The sequence below is a fragment of the Martes martes genome (genome assembly GCF_963455335.1).
Source record: "Martes martes genome assembly, chromosome: 18".
NCBI lineage: Eukaryota > Metazoa > Chordata > Mammalia > Carnivora > Mustelidae > Martes > Martes martes.
In genome coordinates this window covers 12,513,922-12,540,551 of record NC_137906.1, presented here as the reverse complement: position 1 = coordinate 12,540,551, position 26,630 = coordinate 12,513,922, and the positions used below count along the sequence as shown (strand labels likewise).

Below are 26,630 nucleotides of genomic sequence, written 5' to 3'. Positions count from 1 at the left end.
AACAAGAACTCTGGGACCGTAGATTTTTCCCGTCAGTACTTGAAACATATCACTCTACTGCTCCTGGCTCACTTGGCTTCCGATGAGAAGGCCCTTGTGATTCCCTCCTTTGTGTCTCCGCAGTATTGAACTTGTCTGGGCATCCGCAGCCTACACACACACTCTGTCCTCCCCTGCCGGCCCCCACTGAGCCTCTAGCACTTCGTTAGGAATTTGAGCTGAGTTTTCCTTACCCAGTTATGCGGCATCCCCCTGTCTTCTCTCCTGCTCCGTCCCAGGTGAGCCGGCTCTCCCACGCTCTCTCCTCCAAGAGGCCCGTCTTTTCTCAACATTCAGTGGCCCGGCTGACCTCGGCTTTCCTGTGGGCTCAAGAGAAGTTCAGGTTTTCTAGTTGTTAGTTCAGCTTCCTCTTGTTCTTGGATGTCACGTTCTTCCCAGCATTCTAGATCCTAGGCACTATGATCCCCTGGCCTTATTTTTTTTTTTTTAATCTACAAAATGCGGAATGGGGAAGTGGACCTTTTGCTTGGCGACATGCAGAGGCAGGGGACAGAGGAATATCTCAGCGGGAGTCCGCAGCAGCTGGGAAGAGAGCATGACTTAAAGTGTACTCTTGAGGGGCTTGGGGAAATTTTTTGCTTTTTTCACTTTTCACTTCTTTTATGCTTTTTTCACTTCTGCCTAACAAGATGGGAATAATGGGAGGCTTGGTCATTTTTAGCAGGACCATGCTCTGTCCCCATGTGCTCTGTGCCAGGAGACTCTGTGTCATCTTTGTTTCTTTACCTGGAGCCCAAGGATCCGTTTGGCTTCTGTGTGTTATTTTTGAAACAAGGCCCAAGAGAACCAAGACCTTCTTTGACAGAAAGTTGGATCATAGCCCATGGGATGGTCCCCTCCTTCAAAGCCACAGAGGTCCCCAACAGCCAGCCACATCACATCGCTGCCTTTTTCAAAACACTTTGGATTCCCCATGGTGTGCCGTGTATGTTGTCAACCACTGTGTTTGGCACAAGGCAGTACCCAAGGCGACTTCCCACGCCCAGCTGCCCCTGTGTTTCCTGTGTCTAGCCTGCGCACTGTGTTCTCACGGTACAAGAGGGTTTCGTAACACCAGACCTTGCTCACTGCATCTTCCCAATGGAGAAGGCCTTTCCCTCTGCAGACATCTGCCCTTTCTTCCAGACCTAGTTCAGATACCTCCTCATGGCAGCCTTCCGTGCTTTCCTGGGGCAGAGTCAGCTGCTCTGTCCTGGGCATCCCCTGCCCCAGAGAGCTGTGTGCTTATTTCTGTTGCATCATGAGTATCTCCCCGAGATTGTGACTTCTGGAAGACAGGCCATTTGGCAAGTGTGTAACTGGTCAATAACAGAAAGACAAAATGGTGGTCCCTGTAACAGACAAAGAGAAATTTAGCCTCCAAATGAATGAACAATCCATATGGGAGAGGGTGCTTTTTTTTTTTTTTTTTTTTTTTTTTTTCCATATGAAGGATTAATGGTCTTGAAACATACTGGTACCTGCTGGGGGAGGGGGTCTCTCAATGAGACCTTGCCTAGATCTCAAACCCTGAGTAACTGAGAAATGAACCAGAGAAAGCTCTCCTTAGCTATTTATCTGGGGATTCCTGGGAAATCCTCACCCGTGGAATGAGGTGATCCGGTCCACTTTTCCACCAATGCCTTAAAGAATTCTCCCGCAGAAAATGAAAAATCGCCCCAGTTCCTTTTCTTTGTAATGCCACTATTAGCTTCCAGAAACATTTATCACACTTCCCTGTTCTCAATGCTGTAATGGCCTGTGAAGCATGAGTGGCAGCTAAGAGTTTCTTTCTCCTCTCTCCTCCCTACTGGGCCTCCTACTGTTTGTTTTGCCGTCTTCCACGACTGCCTTGGAACAGTGCCTACTGCACCCCCACAGAACGTGCAGACGGAAGCTGTGAATTCCACAACCATCCAGTTCCTCTGGAACCCTCCGCCTCAGCAGTTCATCAACGGCATCAACCAGGGATACAAGGTACTCCGTTCAGCCCTGGGTGGCCGTCCTGGTCTGTCACAGTCCTGTGACCCATGAGAAGGCTGCCCACTTCTTATTTCGTGGAGAACCCACCACATAAAGTTACCAAGTGTGTTAGCTTTGGTGGTCGGGTGGGGGTGTCACCATTTATCCAAGGTCTTCTCTGCTCTATGGGTTCAGAAGCTCAAATTATTAGTTTTTAAGTGGGTGGTCATACGTAACAGAGTGACTTCTTTTGAGAAAAGCTATCCATTTTTAAATTAGCAGTGGAAAACCTATCTGGGTTGATTGGAATCAGTATTTGTGCAAACCACATCTTCCTGGAGAGGAGACCTCTCCCAGGAACACCAACTTAGAACAAAGGGCGCTCGATGCAAGGGAATGAGACTTCTAGCAAATGAAGATATTTACTCTCTCCCCATCTCCACTTCAGGAAAAGTTCGTTCAGTGAATTCAGGGCACCTACCTGGTCTGAATTAGAGACACAGATTCCCTGTGTCCGACCTCCCTCTGTCCTTAGCTACCAGAACCTATTACCTTCATAGATGTATTTGGATGCAGTTTCCAAAGGTGTAGTCCGTCTTGCCTTCTAGATCAGCTCCTGGTTGGACTTGGGATCCCGTCCTGATTTTAGCTGCAGCATAATCACTAGTGGTCTGCCGAAGCAGGTAAACTCAGGGAAGATCTTTGTGGAGAAAGGACTCCATGTGTTCTGCTTGAAATCTTGGTAATTTCAGATTCAAAGAGTATTATTTCCTTAGACACATGGTTCAATTTTTTTTTCCTCCCATTTAGATTCCACTTACAAAAACACTTTTTTGTTTTCACTAGAAAGGCAGAGGTAGCTAGGAATTTGCCCTGCCTTTTCTTTTCCTTTTCAATTCCCCAAAGGAATCTACACTCAGAAGCTTTAGTCTGAAAGAAAATCATATTGATCAACCAAGATGATTTTGCCTCCTTGACTTTCCTGTCAAGTCTTATTGGCAAGACCAGAGCATTCATTCGATGGCTCAGTGTGGGTTTGATCTATACAAATACACTTTGTGTCCTGCAGCATGTCAACCTTCAAACCTAATTAACCCTGGAAATGTTTGGTGTCAAAGGAATTAAAAGTCATGCTCATACATAATGTTGCCCAAACGTTAAAACGACTTCCCTTGGAATGTGTACATGTGCTATATTTCTTTAAAATTGGACTCGACCTCCTAAAATTCTTCTCAGAAAACTAGTGTGATAGAAATCATAAATAATTAAGATTCGTTCCTATTGAATCAGGGATTTGTCTTTGAGGCAGAGTAGATGCCTACCCGGGAAAAAAAAAATCTGTGTTCATGTTTCGTTGATATTTGTGTTTATGTTTATTTATACTGATTAAGTCGAATAAAGATGGTGTTGTCTTTATTGCTTAGTGTTAAAAAAACATTACACTCTGGAACATATTTAAGTGAAGGTTTAAGGAGTGTCTATTATCCAACGTGGGTTAAAGTTAGATATTTTGTTTTTACATACATGTATAAAATATATGTATATGTACATACCTGTGTTCAGTTATCTGTGAGATATCTTCAACTCCAGATTTTTTAGCAGCATTATAAAATGTAGGCTTTATGGAGTTTCTTAGCCGTGACTTTGCTTTCTTTGATGATACATTAATTACAAACTAAAAAATCCTGATAACAGACTCGAGAGTGAAGATGTGCAGTTCAAAAGCGTCTCTTTCTCCACGTGTCCCATCACAGCTTCTTGCTTGGCCAGCTGAGGTCCCTGAGGCCACCACTGTGGTCACCATTGCACCAGATTTCCACGGAGTCCACCATGGGTATATAACAAACCTGAAGAAGTTCACAGCGTACTTCACCTCCGTTCTGTGTTTTACCACTCCAGGGGACGGGCCTCCAAGCACACCTCAGCTCGTCTGGACTCACGAAGACAGTGAGTACCGCTCCACTGTGTGTCTTCTCAACAGTCACAAGTCAGGCATCAGGGAGGTCCCCACCACCGTCCTATCCCACGTCAGGCCGAGGCTGAGGGGGTCATCAGAACCTCCATGTCCTCAGAGAGTTTGCAGTCCGCATGCCTGAGGGAGATCAATCAGTGGGAAGTATTGGTGATGAGCGATGGAAGGTGGTCCCTGGAACTGGAAGCCAGGATAGCAGAAAGAGCTCAGAGGACCAGAGAAGGTGGTCCACCTGTGGTCTTGCTGGACTTCTCTTCCCCCAGATTTCAACTTCCAGTCCCCTTCCCTTCTTCTTCTTTTTTTTCTTTTGTTCCAGTATTTTTTTAATTTAAATTTTAATTAGTTAACATATAATGTATTATTGGTTTCAGAGGTAGAGGTCAGTGATTCATCAATCTTATACAACATCCAGTGCTCATTATGTCACATGCCTCCCCTCCTTAATGCCTGTCACCCAGTCAACCCATCCCCCCATCCCCCTCCTCTCCAGCAAACCTTAGTTTGTTTCATATGATCAAGACTCTCCTATGGTCTATCTCCCTTGCTGATTTCATCTTGGTTTTTTTTTCTTCTCTTCCCTCATGATCCTCTGTTTTGTTTCTTAAATTCCACATATGAGTGAGATCCTATGATCATTGTCTTTCTCTGATTGACTTAGTTAGCTTAGCATAATACCATCTAGTTCCATCCATGTCATTGCAAATGGCAAGATCTCAGTTTTTTGATGGCTGAATAGCAGTTCATTGTGTGTAAGTGTGTGTGTGTGTGTGTGTGTGTGTGTGTGTACACACACCAGATCTTCTTTATCCATTCATTTGTCGATGAACATCTGGACTCTTTCCATAATTTGGCTATTATAGATATTGCTGCTATGAACACTGGGGTGCAGGTGCCCCTTCAGATCACTCCACTTGTATCTTTGGGGTATATCCTTAGTAGCGCAATTGCTGGGTCATAGGGTAGCTCTATTTTCAACTTTTTGAGAAATCAGTCTGTTCAAGTTGTGAAAAAGTTCAGATGTATATGTTCAACATTCCCTTATTCCTTTATTCCTGCCAGGATTCCTGGATTGGTTTTCTGCCAGTCTAATGTTTCTACTCTTGTAGGTTACAGACATCTCATTGTGAGCTGCTTTCAGATTTTCTCTTTGTCTCTGAAATTTGTAAGGCTCACTACTATATTGTCAAGGTGTTGACCTATTTTTATTGATTTTGAAGGGGTTCTCTGTGCCTCCTGGACTCGAATGCCTGTTTCCTTCCCCAGATTAGGAAAGTTATCTGCTATAATTTGCTCCAATATATCATCTGCTCCCCTTTCCTCTTCTTCTAGGATCTTAATTATTCTAATATTGTTTCATCTTATGGTATCACTTATCTCTCGAATTCTCCTCTCACAGTCCAGTAGTTGTTTATCTCTCTTTTGCTCAGCTTCTTTATTCTCCATCATTCGGTCTTCTATATCACTAATTCTCTCTTCTGCCTCATCTGTCCTAGCAGTTAGAGCTTCCATTTTTTTTATTGCACCTCATTAAGAACCTTTTGATTTTGACTTGACTAGATTTTAGTTCTTTTATTTCTCCAGAAATGGATTCTCTAGTGTCTTCTATGCTTTTTTCCAGCCTAACTAGTATCTTTGTAATCATTATTCTGAACTCTAGTTCCAACATCTTACTTAATGTCCATACTGATTAGGTCCTTGGCAGTCAGTACTGCCTCTTGTTCTCTTCTTTGAGGTGAGTTTTTCTATCTTGTAATTCTGTCCAGAGAAGAACAGATAAACAAGAGAACAAAATACTAAAATGGCAATAATGACCTCAGAAATGTACACTAAACAAATCAGAAGAGACCTGAAACCAAAAGAGAGAGAGAGAGAGAGGAGAATAATGATCAAACAGGTAAACAGAACACAGCAATACACTGAGTCCTATGAGTAATTTTGGAGTATTTGTTAGAAAACTATATCCCAAAATTATAAATAAAACTAAATACATAAAATAAAACGAAATATATTGAAAGGATACAATATAAGTATAAAAATGAAATTTAAAAGACAAAAAAAGAAGGAATATAAATAGACAGGTGAAGAGAACAGAACAATATACTGTATCCTGAGTGTATTTTGGTCTCTTTGTTAGAAGAAAGTACATCCCAAAACTGTAAGGAAAGAAAAACTTTTATATATATAAAAATAAAATTAAATACAATGAAAGGGTAGACTGTAAGTATAAAAATGAAAATTAAAAATGCTTTTTAAAAAAGAGTTGATAAAATAAGAAATTGGTTGAGAAAGGAAAGAGAAAAAAAATAAAATTATCAGACGAAAAAATTGTGGGGAAAAAACCATGAATTCTATGTACTGTTTTTCCTTAGCACTGGAGTTTTATGGTTCTCCTTGACTAGTAAACTTGGTCTTGGCTGGATGTTCTTGCTGGTCTCCTGTTGCATTGACTCTCAGGTGTCTTTGCCCCTTGTGAATGGCGTCACCATTGCCAGGGATCAGGCTATTGCATTGACTCTCAGGTGTCTTTGCCCCTTGTGAATGGCATCACCATTGCCAGGGATCAGGCTAAGTAGCTCGGGTTTGTTCTATGTGGTTTTTGTTCCCTGAAGCCTCTCCATGCCATTCTTGAGGATGAGAATGAACTGGCAGCCTCCCAGTCTCCATCCCTGGAGCCGACAGCTCGGGGCCCCACTCCTCAGTGAGCCATCAGGGAAAAGCAGTCAGTCCATCCCATCGCCCTGGTCTCTGGACGCACTCCATGCTCACCTGACCTGTGACTGAGCATTTCTATCTCAGGCACATGATCATGCTTTGAGTCTCCACACCCTGAAGACTCCTGTGGCACCTACCCACACTGCTTCTCCCCGGGAATGGGGGTGGGGGGTCTTGCTGCGGTCCTGCCGCTTACTGGGCCCCTGCTTGGAGAGCAATCACGGTTCCAGTATGAGGCAACCCCGAGCTGAGAGCCCCACTCCTGGGCTCACTGACTGCAGGTGGCTTCCCCGCTCTGATGCCTGGGAGCTCTGCCGTAGTCAGGCACCCCGGCGTTCCTATGACCCCAGGGATCCTGAGACCACACTGTCCTACCTAGGATTCTACCCCACTTTGCTGCCTGAGTGCCTTTCAGGCAGGGCCATCTCTCACCAGAGCAGACTTCTAAAAGTTCTGATTTTGTGCTCTCCTGCTCTATCGCTTTCCGGTGCCAGTTGATGGAGGCTCCCTCCCACCGTGGCTTATCTTCCGATATATCGCCTTGGATTCACTTCTCCGCACCTCCCACTTGCAGAGTCGCTTTTCTATTTGTAGAACTGCAACTGTTCTTTCTTTCATCTCCGCTTGTGTTCACAGGTGTTCGGAGTGATTTGATAGCTTTCTAGCTGGATTCCTGGGACCAGACAAAACTAAGGCCTCCTACTCCTCCAACATCTTGCCAGATCCCCTTACCTTCTTCTCGAATGCCCTATCAGGCCTCCCAGCTGCACCTTCCCTCACCCTCCCTGGGGCATCTCAACCCAGCAGCCCCTCTGAGCACCTTCACTTGGCACTGTCCCCATCTGCTCACTTCAGACCAGCTCCTCCTCTGTCCTCGGGGCCAGCTGACACCTGTGGAAAACATCATCTAGTGAAGCTCTCTGAGGAAATGACCACAGATGTGTGCCAAGACTTGAATATGGGAAGGCTCATTGCAGTTATTTGTAATTGGGAAAAAAAGAAAGAAAAACATGCAAGTGTTCCAAAGGGGTGTAGTTTTAAAAATTATGGAATGACAATATACTAAATATTTTGTCATTATTAAAAAGTTTTTTGAAGAAATGGTCATAATCTACTGTTAGGTAAAAAAAAATAATATGCAAAACTATAGGAGATCCAAATTTTATAAAAACACACTCGTATGACACACAGTTGTTAGCTCTACGTGGTGTGATCATGCATGTTTTCTACATTCTTGTTTGGATTTTGCCACATATTCTTGTTTCTACAGTGGGTACATACTCTCTTTATCTCTTTATATTGAAATTAATATATGTCTGAGAAAAAGTCACTGGGGCTGCCACTTGTCTGTCCTCCAGCTTCTTCCTGTCCCAGCCATGGGGCTATGGGAGTAGCTGGCCTCCTGTGCCACCGGGGGCATCATGGCCCAGCCTTGCCCTGCTCCCTGAGGCCTCGGCTTCACTGTACTCACAGAGGCAGCATTTACAGAGGTCAAGGCCATCTGAGATGAGCTTCCTCCCCGTCTGTTCCCATCTCAGCGTCCCTCTGTTTTCACCCCAGTTCCTCTCTCTCAGAGGATGAAGACTGGCTAGTTGTCAGCCCACAAATATGCCCAGATCTCCCTCATCCAAAAGTGGCAACTCTGTACTCGCCCCGACCCACTGAGCTCCTGGTGAACTCACTTCCTTCTCAGGGAAGCTATTTCTTAGACCCCTAACCTCTTGCACCCCCGATGACCCCTAGCAGCCACTCTCACCCCAGCCCTGGACTATGACCTCCTTACCAAGCATTCAGTTTTGTCAGCTGCTGCCACTGCATCGAGTGACACAATCTTGTGATTTTCCTTTCAGCAAGTTGTTGGTACAGTGGATTGATTTTCAAATGTTGAAGTGGCCTTGCACACTTGAAGGAAATCCCCTTGGTCCTAGTGTGTAATTATTGCTCATGTCGTTGGCTTTAGTTTGCTAATACTTTGTGGGTGATGTTTTGCATTCGGGTTTCATGGGATATATTGGTCTGCAGTTTTATTTTCCTGGACTTTCTGTCTGTCTGGGGTAGTGTCAGGGTAACACTGGTCTCCTAAAGTAGGTTTGGAAGTGTTCCCCTTCTCTTTCCTTCCTTCCTTCCTTCCTTCCTTCCTTCCTTCCTTCCTTCCTTCCTTTTTCTGAAAGATTTATTTATTTAGTTGAGAGAGTGCATGAGTGGGAAGAGGGCAGAGGGAGAGGGAGAATCCCAAGCAGACTCCCCGCTGGGCACAGAGAGAGCTCAACGCAGGGCTCAGTCTCACAACCCTGACATCATGACCTGAGCTGAAACCAAGAGTCAGATGCTTAACCAACAGAGCCACCCAGGTGCTCCAGCCCCTGTTTGGCTTTCTAGAAGACATTGTGTAAAATTAGTGTCCATCCGTCTTTAAAATGTTTAGTGGCATTTTCCAATGAAATCCTCTGGGCCTGGCTATTTCTTTTGGGAGAGCATTTTAATTATAAATTCAGTGTCTCCAGTGGTTATTGTACTATTCCATTGTCTGCTTCCTCTCGGTCGAACATTGGCAGATTGTGATTTTTCAAGGAACCGATCCTCTAAGTTGTCGTGTCTGTGCGTGTAATGCTGCTGGCAGGATTCCCTTCGTATTCTCCCATGGCTGCAGAATATGTCATCATCTTCCTTGTTTCATCCCTGATATTGCTGATCTCTTTTTCTATTTCTGTCATTCTTCCTAGAGATTTGTCAATTTTATTGTTTTGGTTTTTGTTGTTGTTGTTGTTGTTTTTTGAAGAACCAGCTTCTTATTTCATTGAGTTTCCTCCACTGTTTTCCCGTCTTCACTTTCATTGATATCTGCTGCTAATATTTCCTTCCTTCTGCTTGCTTTGGGTTTATTTTTTGGTCTTCCTTTTTTCATTTCTTGAGGTAGGTACTTAAACTATTGATTTGAGGCCTGTCCTCATTTCTTTCATAAACAGTTAATGCCATAAATTTTCCTCTCCACACTGCTTTAGCTGCATCCCACATATTTTGATATATTGTGTCTCATTTTCACTCAGTTCTATGTGCTTTTATTCCCTCCGAGACTTCCTGTTTGGCCCATGCTTTATTTAGAAGCGTGCCATTTAGTTCCCGTGGGTGTGGAGATTTTCCAGTTGTCTTTCTGCTGTGGATTTCTTGCCTAATTCCATAATGGTCAGAGAGCACCACTGTAAAACTTCAATTCCTTTAAGTTTCTGGAAGTTTGCTTTATGGCCCAGCACATCCTCAGTCTTGATGAGTGTTTCATGAGCGCTTGAGAAGAATAATGTGTATTCTGCTGTGAGATCTGTTTTTCGATTATAAATTTGTATACACTGCCCCCAACCAGAGTTTAGGATTAAAGGAGGTTGATCAAGTTCAGCTTTTCCATTTAAAAAAAAAAATGTATGCCTGTCTCATCAAGTCTTATTCCTACTGTGATTGTATTGTAGTTAAATGTTAATTGATCGGTCCATTCATCCGTCTTCCCAATGCAGAAACGAGCATGCACACTTATATTCAGGTTGTCTGTGGACATGTACGAGGCAGCCAGCTGGGTGTTGAAAGGGTTGCAAAGATAAGCGAGCAGAGCCTCTGCCTTTAGAGATTCTCACCTAGTCAGATGTGAGGGACGTGGCTGAGGCCAGTGCCACCGAGAAGGGAGGTCGAGGGATGTGGCTGCCGCCGCCCAGTGAAAAGCAGCTGGTTGAGGAGCATCAGGGACCAGGTAAGTCTTGTAGACAAGGTGGCAACTGAGCTGGTCTTAACAGATGAGCCGAGAAGAGCTGAGGGCGTTGCAGGTGGGAGAAACCGCATCTGTGGCAGCAAGGAGAGAATGCGAAGTTGAGAGAACATGAGCAAGGTATTTGGTGTAGCCGTGGCGCAGCACGTGGGGGGAGGGGAGGGGACAAGCCCCAGAAAACCAGAGTCAGAAGAGTCTCAACTGCTATGTTCAGGCACTTGGACAGACCCACAGAAGGTTCTCCACGAGGGGTGTGCTTTGACTCAATCCGTGTTTCAGAAGTTCTGTCTGCGGGTTTTGTGCGGAGGCACTGGAGCTCAAGGTGAAGGAAGCCAGGAAGAAGGCATGAGATGAAGAGAGCCCACATCTACGCCGTGGAGACAGCGGCGAGGGGGATGGATCCTGAGCACATGTCATGGGGACTTTGGGGGTTCTCTGATAGAGGGGTAGAAGGGATTATCCAGGATGACTCAATGTGCTTTGGTTTATATGACTACGGGGGCAATGAGGCCACCAAAGCAGGAAACGGGTCTTGGGTGGGTGAAGACACTGCACCAACTTGGGGTGTGCCTGGTGTGTGGTGACTAAGGGGCATCTGGGCCCCTGTGTCTGAGTGGGTTTGGGAATCCTGGCAATTCCCAACTGCGATCTTACTTTCCAGGAAAGGGTTAGGGAAGGTAACTGAGTAGTCTAACCCCAGATGGAAATATCTGAAATCCATTCCACCTCAGGGTGTCCGAGCTACAAGGTCCCCAGCAGGTAAAGCCCCCTGAGCAGATGAAGTCGCTGTAGGGATCCGGTGGGCCAAGGTGTGCGACAAGGGGGTTTGGGCCCAGTCATGTGGGACTGAGGTTGCAGGGGGGCATGCAGGGGGCCCGCATGGGGTCTCAGAGGAGGAAGGAGCCTGGTGTGGACATAGGGTACTTTCTGCACTCATCTGTAGGAAGACTCAACCCACCTCCCTTCCGTGTGTAGATAGGGTGCGGAGGGCACTGCTGGGGGACAAATGTTGGAAGCTTCCCCCTTACACCTCTGCATTACGTGGACGTTTTCATCTAGTTCACTTACCAAAGCAGAGGCCGGGGCAACACCTCTGCTCGAGCCACAGCCATGTCCGACTGCGTCGTATCAGACTTCACTTTCCAGAGGACGTTGATTAAAAAGACAAAGTGCCAGAAGAAGGTAACTCCTTCCAAAGAAAAGAAAGAAGAGTTCTGGCTGAATTCTTTGGTCAAAGACGGAAACCCAGTTGTTGCCAGCTAAGCAAGCAGACAGACACTCTGGGGACACCCCCCATTCAGCTCCGTGGCCAGGAAGCAGAACCTTAAGGGAATTTTCGCCCACCATTCGTGGGTAAAAAGAGCAACTGGACATTTCTTTCTTGGGAATTGAGAGAACTAGAACTGATATCCCCTCTTTAGAATTTTTCTAACAGAGTCACCAGTTTTCGGTAGCTGGGGAGCCTGCTGATGCTGTTCAGAGCATGGACAGTGTCATGGCAAGGTTGGGGGTTGCGGCTGGCTTGGCCCAACCCCATGTGCTCTCCAGCTGAGGGCACCTCCCTTGGCTCCGCATCCCGCGGGCCTCCTTTTCTGAAGCTCCGACGCGATCAGAACCCCGGGCGGGGCAAGGGGGTGGTGGGGGAGGCGGGCAACACAGTACAGGGGAAACAGAATATAAATTTTAAGGCTAGACATTGCCAGCTGGTTCCAGCAGAGCTAGGGGACAGCAGATTTGGGCAGGAATCCAAGAAGCAGAAACACTGAGAATATAAAAGGAGCAAAAAGCTTTCTTTGCCGCTCTATCGATCGAAAAAAGAACAAGTCCGTTCAAAAATCCGTCAGAATGTCTTTCTGGAAACTCAGACCTGGAGAAAGATGAGTGGGATTCACCAGCAGTTCTATGTCTCCCCCGCCCCGAGAGTGGCCTTTATCGGGGTTGGAGCTTCGCCATAAAACGTCTTCCGGAAGTTTCACCCAGATGAGTGTGTTTGCTGAGGCTGTTTCCATCTGTTTTCTTTTTTTTAAATTAGATGTATTAGGAGGCTTTGTCCAGGTGCCAGGTGAGAAGCCAGTACTGAACCCACTATCTGTGTGAGCCAGCCCCACAGCAGCCAGAATGGGGGGATGCCCCAGCTCCACTCTCGGGCAGGAAAACCAGCACCCTTGTCTTCATGCTGTCCGATTTGAAGCTTGAAATACTGCATCGTGGTTTGGTTAAAAAGATCTCTGTGTAGCACGTTCAGGGCAGAGCAGGGGAGGCATGAGGCGGGGCAGCTCTGGAGGGGCCAGGGCCGGGGCATGTGCCTCTTCCGTGTGTGCTGAGCTGGTGGGTCCCTTGGCTCCTCTCCATTCTCCTCTGTTCCTCCTTTGTCTCTGGTTCTGCCCGTCAAGCCTCCCCTCCTTCCTCCCTGACTCAGTCAAGTGTGGCTTCCAGAGTTGGGCACAGGGAAGGGGAGGCATAGGGGGGCAGAGTGAACTTGAACCAGTGGCCCCACCAGCTGCAGGAGACAACCAACCGACCGACCCACGCCCAGGCCCCTCAGCAGTGGAGCCCATCTCTGACCCCTTACCTTGCCCCATCCCTGTTCCCTCCCAGACTCCAGCCTCCTGTAAAGCGTTTCCTCTCTCTCTGCCCCCCATGCCCACCCCCACAGAAGCTGGGAAGGAAGCCTCCCTATGAGAGGGCCACATGCAGGGGCTCCAGGTCCTCATTGACCAGGCCTGGCCTTCCTTGCATGCTACAGCTGCAAAGAGGGCGAGGGGTCCGGGCAGGAGGCTGGTCAGGGCCCCTGGCGATGAACGTCCATGACCTTGGACTGCTCACCTCACATTGGGCCTCTTGGACTTTTTCTCTGGGTGCTTTTCAAAGTGGCAGATAGTTCCTCTGAAAAATGACGTGGTGTTGGAGTGGTAAGACAGCTAGGAACTAAAAGTAGCAGCTACCCGTCCGGGGACAGGTCTCCAACCCAGCAGCTCCTCGTTTTAATGGATGACGTGGAGCCTCTGCCCTCCATGCCACGGAGAACAGCTGTGCTCAAAGAAACTCCTGGCAAAGGAGCGCACGTTGCTGGAACTTTTGCACAGTGCCCGACCCTGTGGGGCTCCTCAGGGGAAGGGGGTTGGGGCTAGGGAGCCTAGAGCTCTGGGTTGGGTCTGGGGGCGTCACCCTGCTTCCAGCAGTGGGTGGCCCTGGCTGCACAGAGCAGAGACCCCACACCAGCCAGATGCTCGCTGCAAGGCGTGTCCAGGGATGCTGGGTGCCAGCCGCCGCTTTTCAGAGCCCAGCCAGCCTGCTTGTTCTCATTAGAGTAGATCAAGGAGAAGGAGAATGGGTGTGTGCAAACCTCCTGCTGCCGGTCTGGTTCCCAGCATGGCTGGGATGCGGCTGATGAAACAATTTATGTGCCCGGGATGCCTTCTACACCTTGAATTCCCTCCCCTCTTCTTGGTTCTTACTGGCATTTCCTTCAAGTCCCGCCTGCGGGCCCCAGCCTGGGCTCCCGCTCCCCTTCCCTGGTTGGAACTTTCCACACACATTTGACCCAATGAGAAGGGGGCTCTGGTGCTAACAGGTGACTTTATTTTTGATTGCTAGAACCAGGAGCTGTGGGACATCTGAGTTTCACGGAGATCCTGGACACATCCCTCAAGGTCAGCTGGCAGGAGCCCCTGGAGAGAAACGGCATCATCACAGGTTAGTATCCCCATCTCAGAAGAAGGAAAAACAAGCTCGTCCCAACAAGGGAGACGGGCATCGCTGTACACAGCCCAGCTGGCGGGGGCACAGGCGGCAGCGGCCTCTCCGGGACGCGGCCCCGTCCACCTAGCCGTCGACTCAGGGCTCAGTCAGCACACCAGGCAGCATGTCTCCGGGACCCCACCTGCAGGGGGTCGTGGCCCTGGAAAGCCCAGAGTCTTGTCTTAACAAACCTCTCAAGTTTGGCATTTCCTGGCACATCCCCCTATACACACTGCCCCCCACGGTTCTCTTAGCGATGCGGCGAATTTCGTGCCCATATCATGACCCACTGGCAGAGAGGCCGAGGGGTGCAGATGCTGCGCTGAGACACTGCCGATCGGGCAGCGGCCAGTCCCTCCCTGCCTGAACCGGGGCCCCACAGCGGAGCCGGGTGTCCTGGCTCTGGCACCCCTTGTCCTCTGCCCAGCACCCTGGGACCCGAGGTGAGGTCAGCCTGCTGGGTGTCCGGACAGACTCCTCTTGGGCTGCAGGTGTTTCTTGTGGGGCTCTGATGACTTTTTCAAACAGAAGAGCTTTAACCTGAATTTAAATCTTGACTTGAAAAAAAAAAAAAAATTCTGGATGGCTTCAGCCTCAGGAAGGTGGGAGCCTCACCTTACCTCCCAGAGCCTCCATTTCTTCATGGGGTTACAGGGACAAGGCACCAGGGTCACGGCCGCCAACAGCCCCGTCCATTTCGTGAGCGTTACTTGAAATGTCGAGCCAGCCGCTCATGTTCCCACAGCTCCGCCACTGGGTCTGGGACACGCGGTCTGTGGCGGGCGCCCTCTGGGACTCTGCCCGCAGCACCACCTGTCACATCCAGGGCTTTCGCCTCCGCTCTCTGAGCCTGGACCCTGAGGTTTCAAGGGGACCTAGCTCCTCAGCGAGGCTCATTCATCCTACTTGTGAGTCTGCTAGGACCCTGGGCCACGTTCCTTGTCCCTCACCCAGCCACCCACAGAAGCCTGTGGAAGCCCACGCACACTAGCAGGTGCACAGGAGAGACCAGCAGTGACATGTGTACCCTGGGCCCAGCCTCGGGGCTCAGGGCTACCCCCGCCACACTGTGTCAGGACAGCAACAGTGGCAGCCCTGGGCACTCCCACATGCCAGCACCTTAGCCTCACAGGATCCTGTTCAAACAGCCACATCAAGCCCCTCCTACAAACCGCATCTGAGACCGTGGGTGGTGCTGTCCCCGGGTTGCACGGCCAGCAGAGGACCGGGCCAGCACAGGGATGCGAGTGCACCGGCGGTGGGGTTCGAAACGTGCTCCTAACCCCAGACCAGAGAAAGTCTGCCAACTTCCTGGGGTCACAGCCTCTCACCAAGTCTCTCAAAGCACCCGGGGCCAAAAGAAGCCCCGGACAGCTGTTTCTGAGGTCACTGGGTAAAGACAACTGATTCATATGCTAACAACTTAACAGCTGTTTGAAATGAAATGAAAGAGAAAAACATCTGTATTTCCTTCTTCAAGCAGATAGGATGCGTGTTCCTGATGTTGGGGTCAGGCTCTGCCCACCTTCTTGAACGTGGGGTCAGAGTGGACCCCACCACCTTAATTGCCTTCATTTCCCACATCGGTCTTCACTCTGTTTCTGCTTCTGTATCACAGAAACCACCAGAAACTCAGCCACACAAAGACAGGATGTGTGCCCAGACGGGTACATAGCACACCCTGACCCTGACCTTGAGAACAGCTCAAGCTCCAGCTCTCTGTCATCCCCTGGGGACATTCCCTGGGGGAATGTCTCCCCCCCCACACCCCTGGTGATGCGGGAGGTGTCCAGCATCACGGTGTCCCTGCGCTGTTTCTAGGGCTCTGGGTGGTGTCTGGGTGCTGGAGGGCAGAGCCTGGGGACTGCATTCCTCTCCTAAATGCCTCTTTTCTCTCCCATTAGTCAGGAAACCTCTTGGTGCCAACCCCTCCTGCTTCTTATCCACAGAACAGCATAGTCACCTGTGCTCAGCCAGAGCCCCCACAGACCCCAGAGGGCACCTCTGCTCTGAAGCCGCCCGTCCCCCAGCTTTTCAGCAGAGTACATGTATGGGTCTGGTCTGGCCCCAGAGCTGATGCTGTGACATACCTACAGCCAGCAACAACAGAACTCCGGGGCAGGGGAGAAGCAGCTATGGGAACTGGACCACAGGAGCCAGGACGTGCATTCTGCCTCCAGCCCAGGATGGCCAGTGTGCATGTGCCTGTCACAGAGGCCCCCGCCGCAGCCCCAGAGCCGGACACAGTGGGGGATGGGCAGAGAAGGGAGCCCTTGTAGTTTGACTTTGCTTTAAGCCATCTGGAGGGAGAACAAAGCAGGCCGGGCAGTGCTAGGGAAAACAAAAGAGCAAAACACCAGAAACGCGTAGAGGGAGGCTGCCCTTGGAAGCAGAGAGTCTCCGGCAGACCTCTCAGGGACTGGGGGTCCTGTGTCTGGAATGAGGCTCACACTCACCATCCGTCTCAGAGCCGGAGCGTCCCTGTGGGCTTCACCACAGCCGAGCCGCAGCCACCTGGTAAGGGCTCCCGGGTGGACGTCGGCACGTGGGGACTGACTTCCTTCGATACGCGTGTGGGCCTTCGTGAACACAGCGCACACCTCGGTCCTGGTGTAAAGCTTCGGGGAAGCCACGGGCGCACGCCACCCCCCGAGCAGAGCCGGCGCTTCCCGGCCGAGCGCTGGTTGCCAATATTCCAATTTATGATCCTCCGTTCTCACCAGCTAATAGGGCTTAATGAACTCATTTCGTATTTTATTTAAACAAATCCGTGTCGTTACAAGCAGAGCCTCTAGTCTACGTGGAGCTTGGCCTTCTGATGGCTGCCCACTGGGGTCCTCCTCCCTCCTAGTGGCACACGTGCCCCGTCTCACTCCGTCTGGCCTGTGCTGTCTCCTTTCCCACTTGTACTATGAACTGTGCCCAGGGTCCCAGGATCTCTGGGGAAGGCTGCAGAGGAAGAGGCCTATGGGAGCTGAACCCAACGGCGGTTCTTCCTGCACCTCACTGCTTGTCCCTCCAGCCACCTGCCCAGCGACCCCTGCCCTCGGCTGGGCCTCCACTCTGCCCCCGCAGACAGGTCTGCACTCCCCACGGACGGGACTCCGGGCAGGGCGTGCCAGCAGCACCACACAGTCTATCCCAGGCTCCAGACCGAGTATCTCCCCCATGAGCGGAAGAAAAGCCCAGCCTGTGGGCAAACCCAGCCTCGGAACACCATGCACTGGGCTGCCAGAGCCTCCTCGTTGATGCGGCTGCTGTTGGAGCCACTGCAGGGCGGATGACAGAGGCCGCGCGTGGTCTTCCACACGGGGACCTTGGTGGTCCAGACACTGGGAGAAGCCTTCCTTATCAGCCACAATGCACAATGAGCAGCCTCGGGCCCAAAAGAGAGGGCAGCCCCGAGCAGGGGCGGCCGGAGGGCCGAGCAAATTGCCCATCGCACTTATTGTGAATTCCAGCATCTTCCACTCTCCCTGCGTAAACTCTGATTTATGAGGGCCAGGATGCAGACAGACAGCTTGTGATTGGATGTACTGCTCTCCTGTAGAGAATTTACTTCAGATCAACAGAAAATTATTTCTGAAGCTCCTGTGGTCGTTAGTCTCGGTTAGGCAGCATTCAGAGCAGGTAGGACACCCGCCCGCCAAAGGCACCGGGCGCCGGCTGGGGCAGCCCCTCCACCTTCTCTGGCCATTCCCGAGCCGCCATGCACCACCGCCCTGCTGAGGAGCAGTGCAGGAACCCGAGCACCCCTCCACCCCCACGTGCCCCGCTCTGCCCATAGTGTGTGGCAAGCTGTCTGGGCCGTGCTCTCTTGCCAGCACTGGGGTGGGGGGGTGGGGGGGCTTTGCTTGTGTCGTTTGGTCTCATCTGCATCCACGATGCCACCCTACCCCCAAGCCTGACGTCACAGACCCCAGCAGCGCTGCCCTCCCGAGGATGCTGGAAGCTCCGGGCTTGGAGTCCAGGTTGCCATGACGAGCCACATGCTGTGTTTTCGTAAATGTTGATCAAGAACAGCTTCTAAACAAGTTAACTGCCTGGCAGACAAGCTTGGAACATAAATCCCTCTCTTCCTGGATGTTCAGGAAAGACTCTGAGGGTCAGATCGTTCAGTGATGTATCGGGAGTGACCCACCAAGGTCAGGGGGGTGGTCAGGCACGTTTACGCACATCCGCGCTTCAGAGGGAAGCCCGTGCACGGACGGAGGCTCTGTAGGGAAGCTGGGAGCTCGGGCTGACCCTAGGAACCCCTGCCAGTTTCCAATAAGCTCGTGAACCCTTCTGCTGTGAGGACCAAATGAACTAATGGAGGGGACGTGCTTGGAACGCCAAGAACATTGGGAACACTCTGGGTGCTTGAAGATCCTGAGACTCATTGCCCAGAAGGCATGATTTGTCATTGTACCATTAGATCCAAAATCCCGAATTAACAATGAAAAGAACTGATTGGTCTGGTGCACTGAGGAGGGCGGAGGCTGGACATGGGGCGTGGGGAGTGTGAGGAGGGAGAGTCTGAGGTCTGGAGGAAGCAGGGCAGTGGGCGGTCTGGGGGAGCCCACGGCCCAGGTGGGCTGCGCCGAGCACAGGGGCCTGTGCTGGGACCAGAAGGTAACGGGAGATGCACATGCAGGGCAGGGGCCATGGCCGGTGCCCCTCTGCTGCTCTCCCAGATGTCCCGTCAGCACCACCCAGCCTTCACGCCAGGTGTCCGCACATGAGTCTCCAGGCTGTGGGACTGCAGGCAGGCAGCGGCTTCTAACGTTCATTTTTTTTAAGGGGGGGGAGTTGTTTTTTTGTTTTTTTCAAAATATTAAAGTCCCGAGATGCTCTCTAAATTCTTGTTTACCTGCAAGCACAAGTTTCTAACTATATTTATTGCTTTCATCAGAATGAACTTTAAGACGCCTCTTGGTGCTTCAGTATCCCTGAGTTTATTGACTGGAAAGAAGGAAGAGCAAGCATTTTCAGCAGGCCCCCTTGTCTCTGCACCCACGAGCGCCTTCCATCACTGTCTCCCGCTTGAGGAGATGCTCTGCCAGGCCTCCAACCACATAAACTCCCCTCCACGGGGGCTGCTTCAGGATATTGCTGGGGCGTTCTTCTCTGAGCCTGAAGTCACGGTGGAATCCCGGGCTGGATAAACTGTGGTCACGAGGCCCCTCTGGACTGAACAGAGAGCAGGGGAGAATCAGATTTCGCCAGGAAAACAGGAGGTTCAGAGAGTGGGGACGCAGCAGCACTCAGGCACTCCGGCAGAGCGGGACTTTTTAGGGAAAGCACTTTGTGTGGCAGAGAGCGTCCATCAATCATTTCAGGAGGGAAAAAGTGGCAGTGTTTCTGCGAATTAGTGGCAAGCCAGGAGCAGGTTCCTGATTTAGAGTAGTGTGTAATGAAAATACCAGCGTATAAAAATGGAAATATTGATGAAACGCACCCACAGTTTGACACGAGATGAAATCAGGCACCACAGACTGGCAGCCATCACTCATCTTTCCTCAAGCCAGCTCGGGCACTGGGGGCCGGGCTCCCGCTGTCCGCTGGGTGGCAGGGGGACGGGGACCCCGTGGATGGAGGAGGGGCCTGGCCGGGAGTCTCGTGTGGGTGGGGCAGCGGGTTCCCGCCCCGGCTTCAGCACACCTGCCGGGCTCTCCTGCCGGTTCAGATCCTCAGTGACAACAGCAGCCCCTGGACGGCCCAGCTAACTCTGTGTTCTCGCTCCCCAGGCTACCAGGTTTCCTGGGAGGTGTACGGTCGGAACGGCTCCCGGCTCACCCACTCCCTCAGTAACACGACTCATGAATACAAAATCAAAGGACTGTCATCGCTCACCACCTACACCATCGATGTGGCCGCTGTCACCGCTGCGGGGACTGGCCTGGCCACCTCATCCACCATTTCTTCTGGAGTGCCCCCAGGTCAGTAAAACCCTGCGGCCACGTCTCTAAGGGCATGGTGCTCCGAGATTGCTGGTGCTCTGGGTGGATGGCAACCCTATGCGCGGGCCTAGGGTCCTTCCGAAGAGGGACGTCCGCTTCCTGAGGGGCCAGTGGGGTGGCGAGTGGATCGTGACCCAAAGTGGGCCTTGTCGTCCAGCGTCTGCAGTTGGGGTGCGGACTAGAGGGAGCGTGCCCCAGGGAGTGAGCTGGCCCCGTGGTCCTGACCTCCAGGGAGACCATCGGTCAGGGTCCATGGACAGGGAGATGCAGGCATCCTCCCAAGCGAGCAGGAGGAGGCATGGGTATTAAAACAAAGAATAGGGAGCATAAAGCTTTGTTCACTCAGTGAAACCATGGTGATTTGGTTTGTGATAAGAGAAGGAAGTAGGAGGAGGTGGGAGAGAAGGGAAGGTCTTCCAGATGGAGGCAACAGTCCCCACTGGGGGAGGGGGAGGGTGCTCCACTGGCCGCTCTGCAGTGTGGGCGCCAGTGATCCCTGCTGTCCTGTCCTTTTGGAAATTCAGATTACCTTCCTCAACGCGCAGCACACTCATTTCAGCCTCAGAGCTCTGCACTCAACTCTTTTCTCTCGGATTTTAAGTTTGTGTTCGAAATGAAAGTGTTTTTCCTGGGAATTCACAAATGCGAGGGAATGTGAGGAAGCCTTGTGGGGCTCTCAGTTCAGTTCTGCAATTAAAGCTGTGGGCCTCTTGCTCTTTAAAAGATGTCAGTTTGCCTCATGCGGGTCAGTCTTCGAAGACGAGGCCCTGAAGCTCCCTCCAAAATCAGCACTCCCTCCTAGAGTGACCTGCGCCTCCGGACCTGCGTTCAGAGCCCGCTGTTCTCTTGCACGGGATGCAATGCAAATAAAACACATACAGTAAAGCAGGAAACCCATGCAGGAATGAGTGTGTCCTCCTCCCAGGGACCGTGTCTGGAGAGAGCCCGACAGCCCTCCGAGTTGTGGGGGAGCACCGAGGAGGAGGCGCCGTACTTCCTCCCCCCTGCATAGGGCAAGCTCAGAGGACACTTTATAGAGGCCCTTAGCCACCTGCTCCGCCCACCGAAGAGCAGCGGTTGCGCCCTCTACCACAGCAGCACCCCAGGGGCTTCTAAAGCAGCTTATGGCGGGGGTGGGGTGCAGACCAGAGAATTTGCCTCTGCCGTAAGCCCCTCCGTGCCGAGTACACCCTCATGAGCTCAGGGGATAGAAGCAGTGGAGAGGCTGCCGCTTCCCCGAGAGGTCGGGTCACCTGGAGCTGGAGAAGGACCCCAGGCATCCCCTCACGATGACCATCCCTCTGGGGGACTGTGTTCCACCAGCTGTGCTGGAAGTCCACAACCGTTCATGTCTAGAGCACCGTGGAGAGAGTCCAGCGAGAGGAGACATACAAAGACAAGAGTCAGTTGTCCTTCGATGTCCACATTTTCTGCTTCAGATTCATTACATGAGATGCAAAAAGGCCCCTTGCGCCAGTGCCCAACGGATCACTGAAACAGTTCGATCGTCCCCGTGCGAGTCTGGGTTTCCAGCCCCTCAGGACCAGGGACTGGACCAGGAGGCGCCCCTCAGACGCTGTGCATGCAGCATGCCGCCCCTGCCCCCTGCACGGCGTCCCTCTCTCCTTCCTTGCATCCCAGAGTCTTTCATCAGAATAGCTTGTGTTGCCTGGTAAGACGGGAACCTCATTTCAGACTGGGGCATCTCACGTGTGAGTGGGGCAGGCTCTTTGGGGTTGGGGGCATCCTGGCCGGAGGTCTCTATTCAATGAGTAGGCTGCAGCCCCAGGTAACCTCCCAGGATGGGAGCCCATCAGAACCCCCCCCTCACCCACTTAGTTGCCAGAGCAACTGAGCTCAGGCAGAGTGGGGAGAGCTCTGCACTTAAACCTGAACGCGGTTGTCTTGGAAACCACACCCAGGGCCTAGGGCTCAGGACCTGCACACCCAGCAGCCCCATGCAGCACCTGCTGTCTCCCGCCCGCCCCACTCTGTGTGCCCGGCATCACGGTCATCAGCAAGGGGAGGGTGGACGTTTGGTTGTGTTCTTTTCAGAGCCTGGAAGCATCACATCCTTTCATCCTTCCTTCCTTCAATGAGTATCTGTTAATTACCTGCCACGCACAGAGATGAGTTAAGTCCTGACCCTCAGGACGGATAATCCAGAGACCACATGAATATGTGTCCTCATCCCACCTCCGAGGCGTGGGGCCTGGTGTGTGGTACCCAGAGCATAAGGATCGTGTGGTGGTCATGTCCCCAAGGAAGCAGTGTTTCTCATGTGGTTTTGAAAACAAACCCAGGCATTTTGAAACCATTTACTGATTGACACGTTTGGTGCATTTCTTAAGCTGTGGGAACTTGCAGCTCCCCGTCTTTTCTCTCCTTTGTCTCTAGAGCTCCCTGGCGCCCCGTCTAATCTGGTCATTTCCAACATCAGCCCCCGCTCAGCCACGCTTCAGTTCCGACCGGGCTACGACGGGAAGACCTCCATCTCCAGGTGGATCGTGGAGGGTCAGGTATGCTCTCGCGGGAGAGGGACCGCAGGGTTTCCAGACAGTCATTCACGGCCCTGCGCGTGGGAGTCAGGGGACTGATGGGTCTACAGAATGGCTGGTCGGGGCCACAGTGCCTCCCAGGGCGGGGGCTTGGAGGACGAGAGCCAGAGACTGGAGACGATGGGGGCAAGATGTAGAAAGGTAAGAGGGACAGGACATTAGACTGAGGTCTGAATGGACCGTAGAAGGAGTGATAACAGGGCTTCACGTTTGAGCTTCGGTTCCAACTAGGTCCCCACGTTGGATAGCATAGCTGATTTTTTTTCCTTTGAATTCCATGTAACAATAAGCTACCAAATGTACAAATAAGATTATTCTTTTGGTACAACTTGTCTATCGCGTGAGGGAACGTGTCCGCAACGTGTAGAGAGCGGGTTTGTTCCCAAGCATTATTCCAGGCGGTACATGGAAAGGAGGAATTTCCTTCTTAGGAGAAAGGAACACACATCACAATCGAGGACCAGCAGAGAGGCCCGAGGACTGGAGCCAGGGTGGGGAAGGGTGGGAGGCACTGGGCTCGAGGAGCCCCGGGCGCAGATCCCACAGGGTCCCGGACACGGGGTTCCCCGGGGCTGGGGGCGCCACACAAGCCGCAGTTCCAGTTCCCACAAGAGAAGGAGATAAAAAGCTGAGGAGACAAACTGTGGAAGGAGAAAGTGTCACAGCAGTTCTCTCCTCCGGTAAAATCCCAGGGACTTTCATCGCTGTGCTTGTATTCTGTTGTAAGACAACTCACTCTTGGAAAATGGCCGTAACTCAGGGAACCAAGTCCACATGCATCCACAAAACTTCCATTAAGCAACAATTTCTGAAAACAGATGTGGGAATCTGAAAGTGAGAATCAGCTGGTCAGGGCGCATCGACAGAAGGGCCTGAACAACCCGTTTCCTCAGGAAATAATTAACAGCACGTCCCTACCTCACACCGAGCTGAGAACAGAAGTCCCCAGTGAATGAAAACCAAAATGAGAACAACGAACTTTAAAACGCAGAGAGGAAAATACAGGAGAAAAATCACTTTATCTCATGAGACCAATTCTAGCTCATCTGGTTAGGTAGTTTAACTTCTTTATACGTATATAGGTACACATGGACCTAATTTTATTTCTATATACACATTTATACATTATACCCCCCCCCAGCTTCATTGAGAAATAGTCAACATACATCTATCGCTAAGTTTAAGGTGTACGGCCTGATGATTTGATTTGGCTTCCTGGTTTTAAAGCACATCTCAGACCGCACATCGATTCGCCACGAAATTTTCAGGCTGTGTCTCTGTGTATATGTGCACCTAATACTGCGGACGAAATTTCACAGACATGGTGTTGAGCAAACAAAACCAGACTCAGGTTTTCAAGTAGACAGTGTTTGATTCCATTTATATAAAGTTCCAAAACAAGAAAAAGTAATGTTTGGTGTTGGGGTCCCGTCTTGGAGAGGGTGACTGAAGGGCCCGGCACACTGGGAGTGTCGCCTCTCAGTCAGGATGTGGGTGACATCTGAGTGCGCACCCTGTGGTCGGGGTACTTGACTGTATGTCTGTATTTCCTTCAATAAAAACTTTACGTTAAAATACAGATACTTTCAAAATTATAATGCCCTTATCACACCTGATATGATTCATTAAATTTTCCTTAGTATCAGAGGTGTCTGAGGGGCTCAGTCGATTAAGCGTCTGCCTTAGGCTCGGGTCATGATCCCAGAGTCCTTTCCAGGGGACAGAGAAAAGAAGCATCATGAGTTCATGCTGGTATTTCCAGTCAAACTTAAGATTACTCTAACTTTGAATTTATGGTTGAAATACCTTTTTTCTAAAATTGTGTTTTTAGAAATATTAACATCATTACTTATGTTCTTTCTCCTACTCTTGTACAAAGACTTTCACAGTGATAATTTCAGTGGTACACCTCACAATAAGACTGCCGAATGCGGTGTATTTGTCCTTGGGCTGTGTTGTGCTATGGACGTACAGACAAAATACGGGACTCTAAATTATTTTCTCTGTGTGGTTAGATCAGCAACTTCATACAAAACTAGGTCCATTCATTTCAGGGTTGGGTTTTGTTTTGTTCTTTTGCTTTCATTTTTTAATGACTGCTTCCTTGAAAAATCATTTTACTTTAAGAAGTTGTTAAAATATTTGAAATTTACTTTATTTTCCACCATGTAACTCATTCACATGAGCTCAAAGTCAAAACCGTGGAAAAAGTCTATCTAGAGACATTCATGTTCCTCTTTCCCCTTTTACCCTGTGGTCTCTGTCCCCCAAAAGTCCCATGTTAGATTTTTGGTTTATCCTTCCTTGTTTTGGACAACATAAACAAATACACACACTTGTGTTCCTTGCTTCTCACTCCATTGGCCTGACAGCGGGTCCTGAGGACCCCTGCGCATCCCGCAGGCAGGTCTTCCTTGTCCCTTCCTGCAGACACAGTCCTCCCCATGCCCACGTGCCAGGGCACCCCCTGCAGTGCACACCCCTTGTCTTCCTGCTGTCATGAAGGACGAAACCCTAAGTGGCTCAAACAGCACTCATGCACTGACCCACACTTCTGTAGGTCACAGGGCCAACACAGGTTTCCTGGGCTACAATCAGGGTGTCGCTGGCCTTGTTCATTCATGTGTTGTCAGAATTCACCCCTTATGGTTCTAGAACCCAGCTGCCCATCACCATCCCCAGCATCCATGGCCACCATGTTCCTAGGCCTGTGACCGTGCTTCCTGCACCCCCTGAGCCACCAGTGACGGGCCCAGTCCTTCTCGACCTTCGACTCCTCCTCCTCCTCCTGTCTGTGACTACCCTCCTGCCTATCTCCGCCACTGGCAGGGAATCGTGAACAGGCCAGACCCACCCAGATAATCCAGAATAATTTCCCTATTTCAAAGCACTTAACCGTAATCCTATCTACAAAGTCAGGTAACTAGTACTCAAGGGCCCTAGGAATTAGGGTGTGGAGCTCCCGGGTGGGCGCATTATTCTGCCTGAAAAGTTGTGTTCGGCCTTGAATCTTGAATCTTTCAGATGGATTCCTAGGAGTGGGATCACTAGATCAGACAATGAATATGTCAATTCTCTAGACGTTAACAGATCCCTCTCCTGTAGGTGGAAACATGCTGCATTCCCATCAGCAATATATATGAATTTCTGCCATGCCAAAAAAAAAAAAAAAGAAGAAGTCAGATTTATCATTTCTTGCATGCTTTTAGGTTGTCAGCGGCAGAAAGGTTTTCCCCAACCTCGAGTTAGGAGGGAATTCACCTGACTTCTACCACCACTGTCTTTTTTGCCATTTAGCTCCCCAACCATTTGGAATTCGACCTCATATATGGACTGAGGTATGAATCCATTTTTGTAATTTTGCAAATAGTTATGTGATTATCCCAAAGCCATTTAATAAAAAGTCCCATTTTTTTTCCCTCTTCCTGATTTATAATGTTAAATTCCCATAGGTACTTGGGTTTATTTCTGAACTTTTTGTTCTGTTCTATTAGACTGGTTACTCATGCACCAGTGCCACATTTTTTAATTATGGAGGCTTTAAAATGTGTTTTTTGTATCTGGTAAGGTGTTCCTGACCCTCACCACCACACACGAGTACCCTCCGCCCTTGCCGTGCGTAGGATTTGTCTGGCTACTCTTGACGTCCTAGGATGGTGAGTCTTCTATCCAGGAACATGACACGTATACCCTTTCTATTTGCTTAAATCTACTTTTGTCAGCTGTTTTCTTCTTGACAAAAGCACTGAGCTATCTATCTATCTATACCATTACTTCGTTCTGAAAAAATACAGGAAAAGTCAGGGACCATCAGCATGGCTCAGAAACTTGTAGAAGGAATGTGGGCTTTGCCTCAAGCAGACCTGTGTGCCCTTTGCCTTGCCCCCCTCTTTCCCTGCTCTGCAATCCTGGGCATATTTCTTAAGTTCTTTGTGAGCCTTAATCTCCTCATC

The 26,630-nt window shown here is 50.3% G+C and overlaps 1 protein-coding gene across 2 annotated transcripts in view; it reads left to right on the top strand.

The window, feature by feature from the left end:
• SDK1 (sidekick cell adhesion molecule 1) overlaps positions 1-26,630 on the top strand; it is an 865,094-nt gene that overhangs the window by 713,672 nt on the left and 124,792 nt on the right. For both annotated transcript variants that reach the window (XM_080830507.1, XM_080830508.1), the window contains exons 18-22: positions 1,901-2,016; positions 3,756-3,948; positions 14,034-14,132; positions 19,907-20,098; positions 22,517-22,638. In XM_080830507.1, the coding sequence (XP_080686633.1) occupies positions 1,901-2,016; positions 3,756-3,948; positions 14,034-14,132; positions 19,907-20,098; positions 22,517-22,638 (722 nt within the window). The remainder of the gene's footprint in view (positions 1-1,900; positions 2,017-3,755; positions 3,949-14,033; positions 14,133-19,906; positions 20,099-22,516; positions 22,639-26,630) is intronic.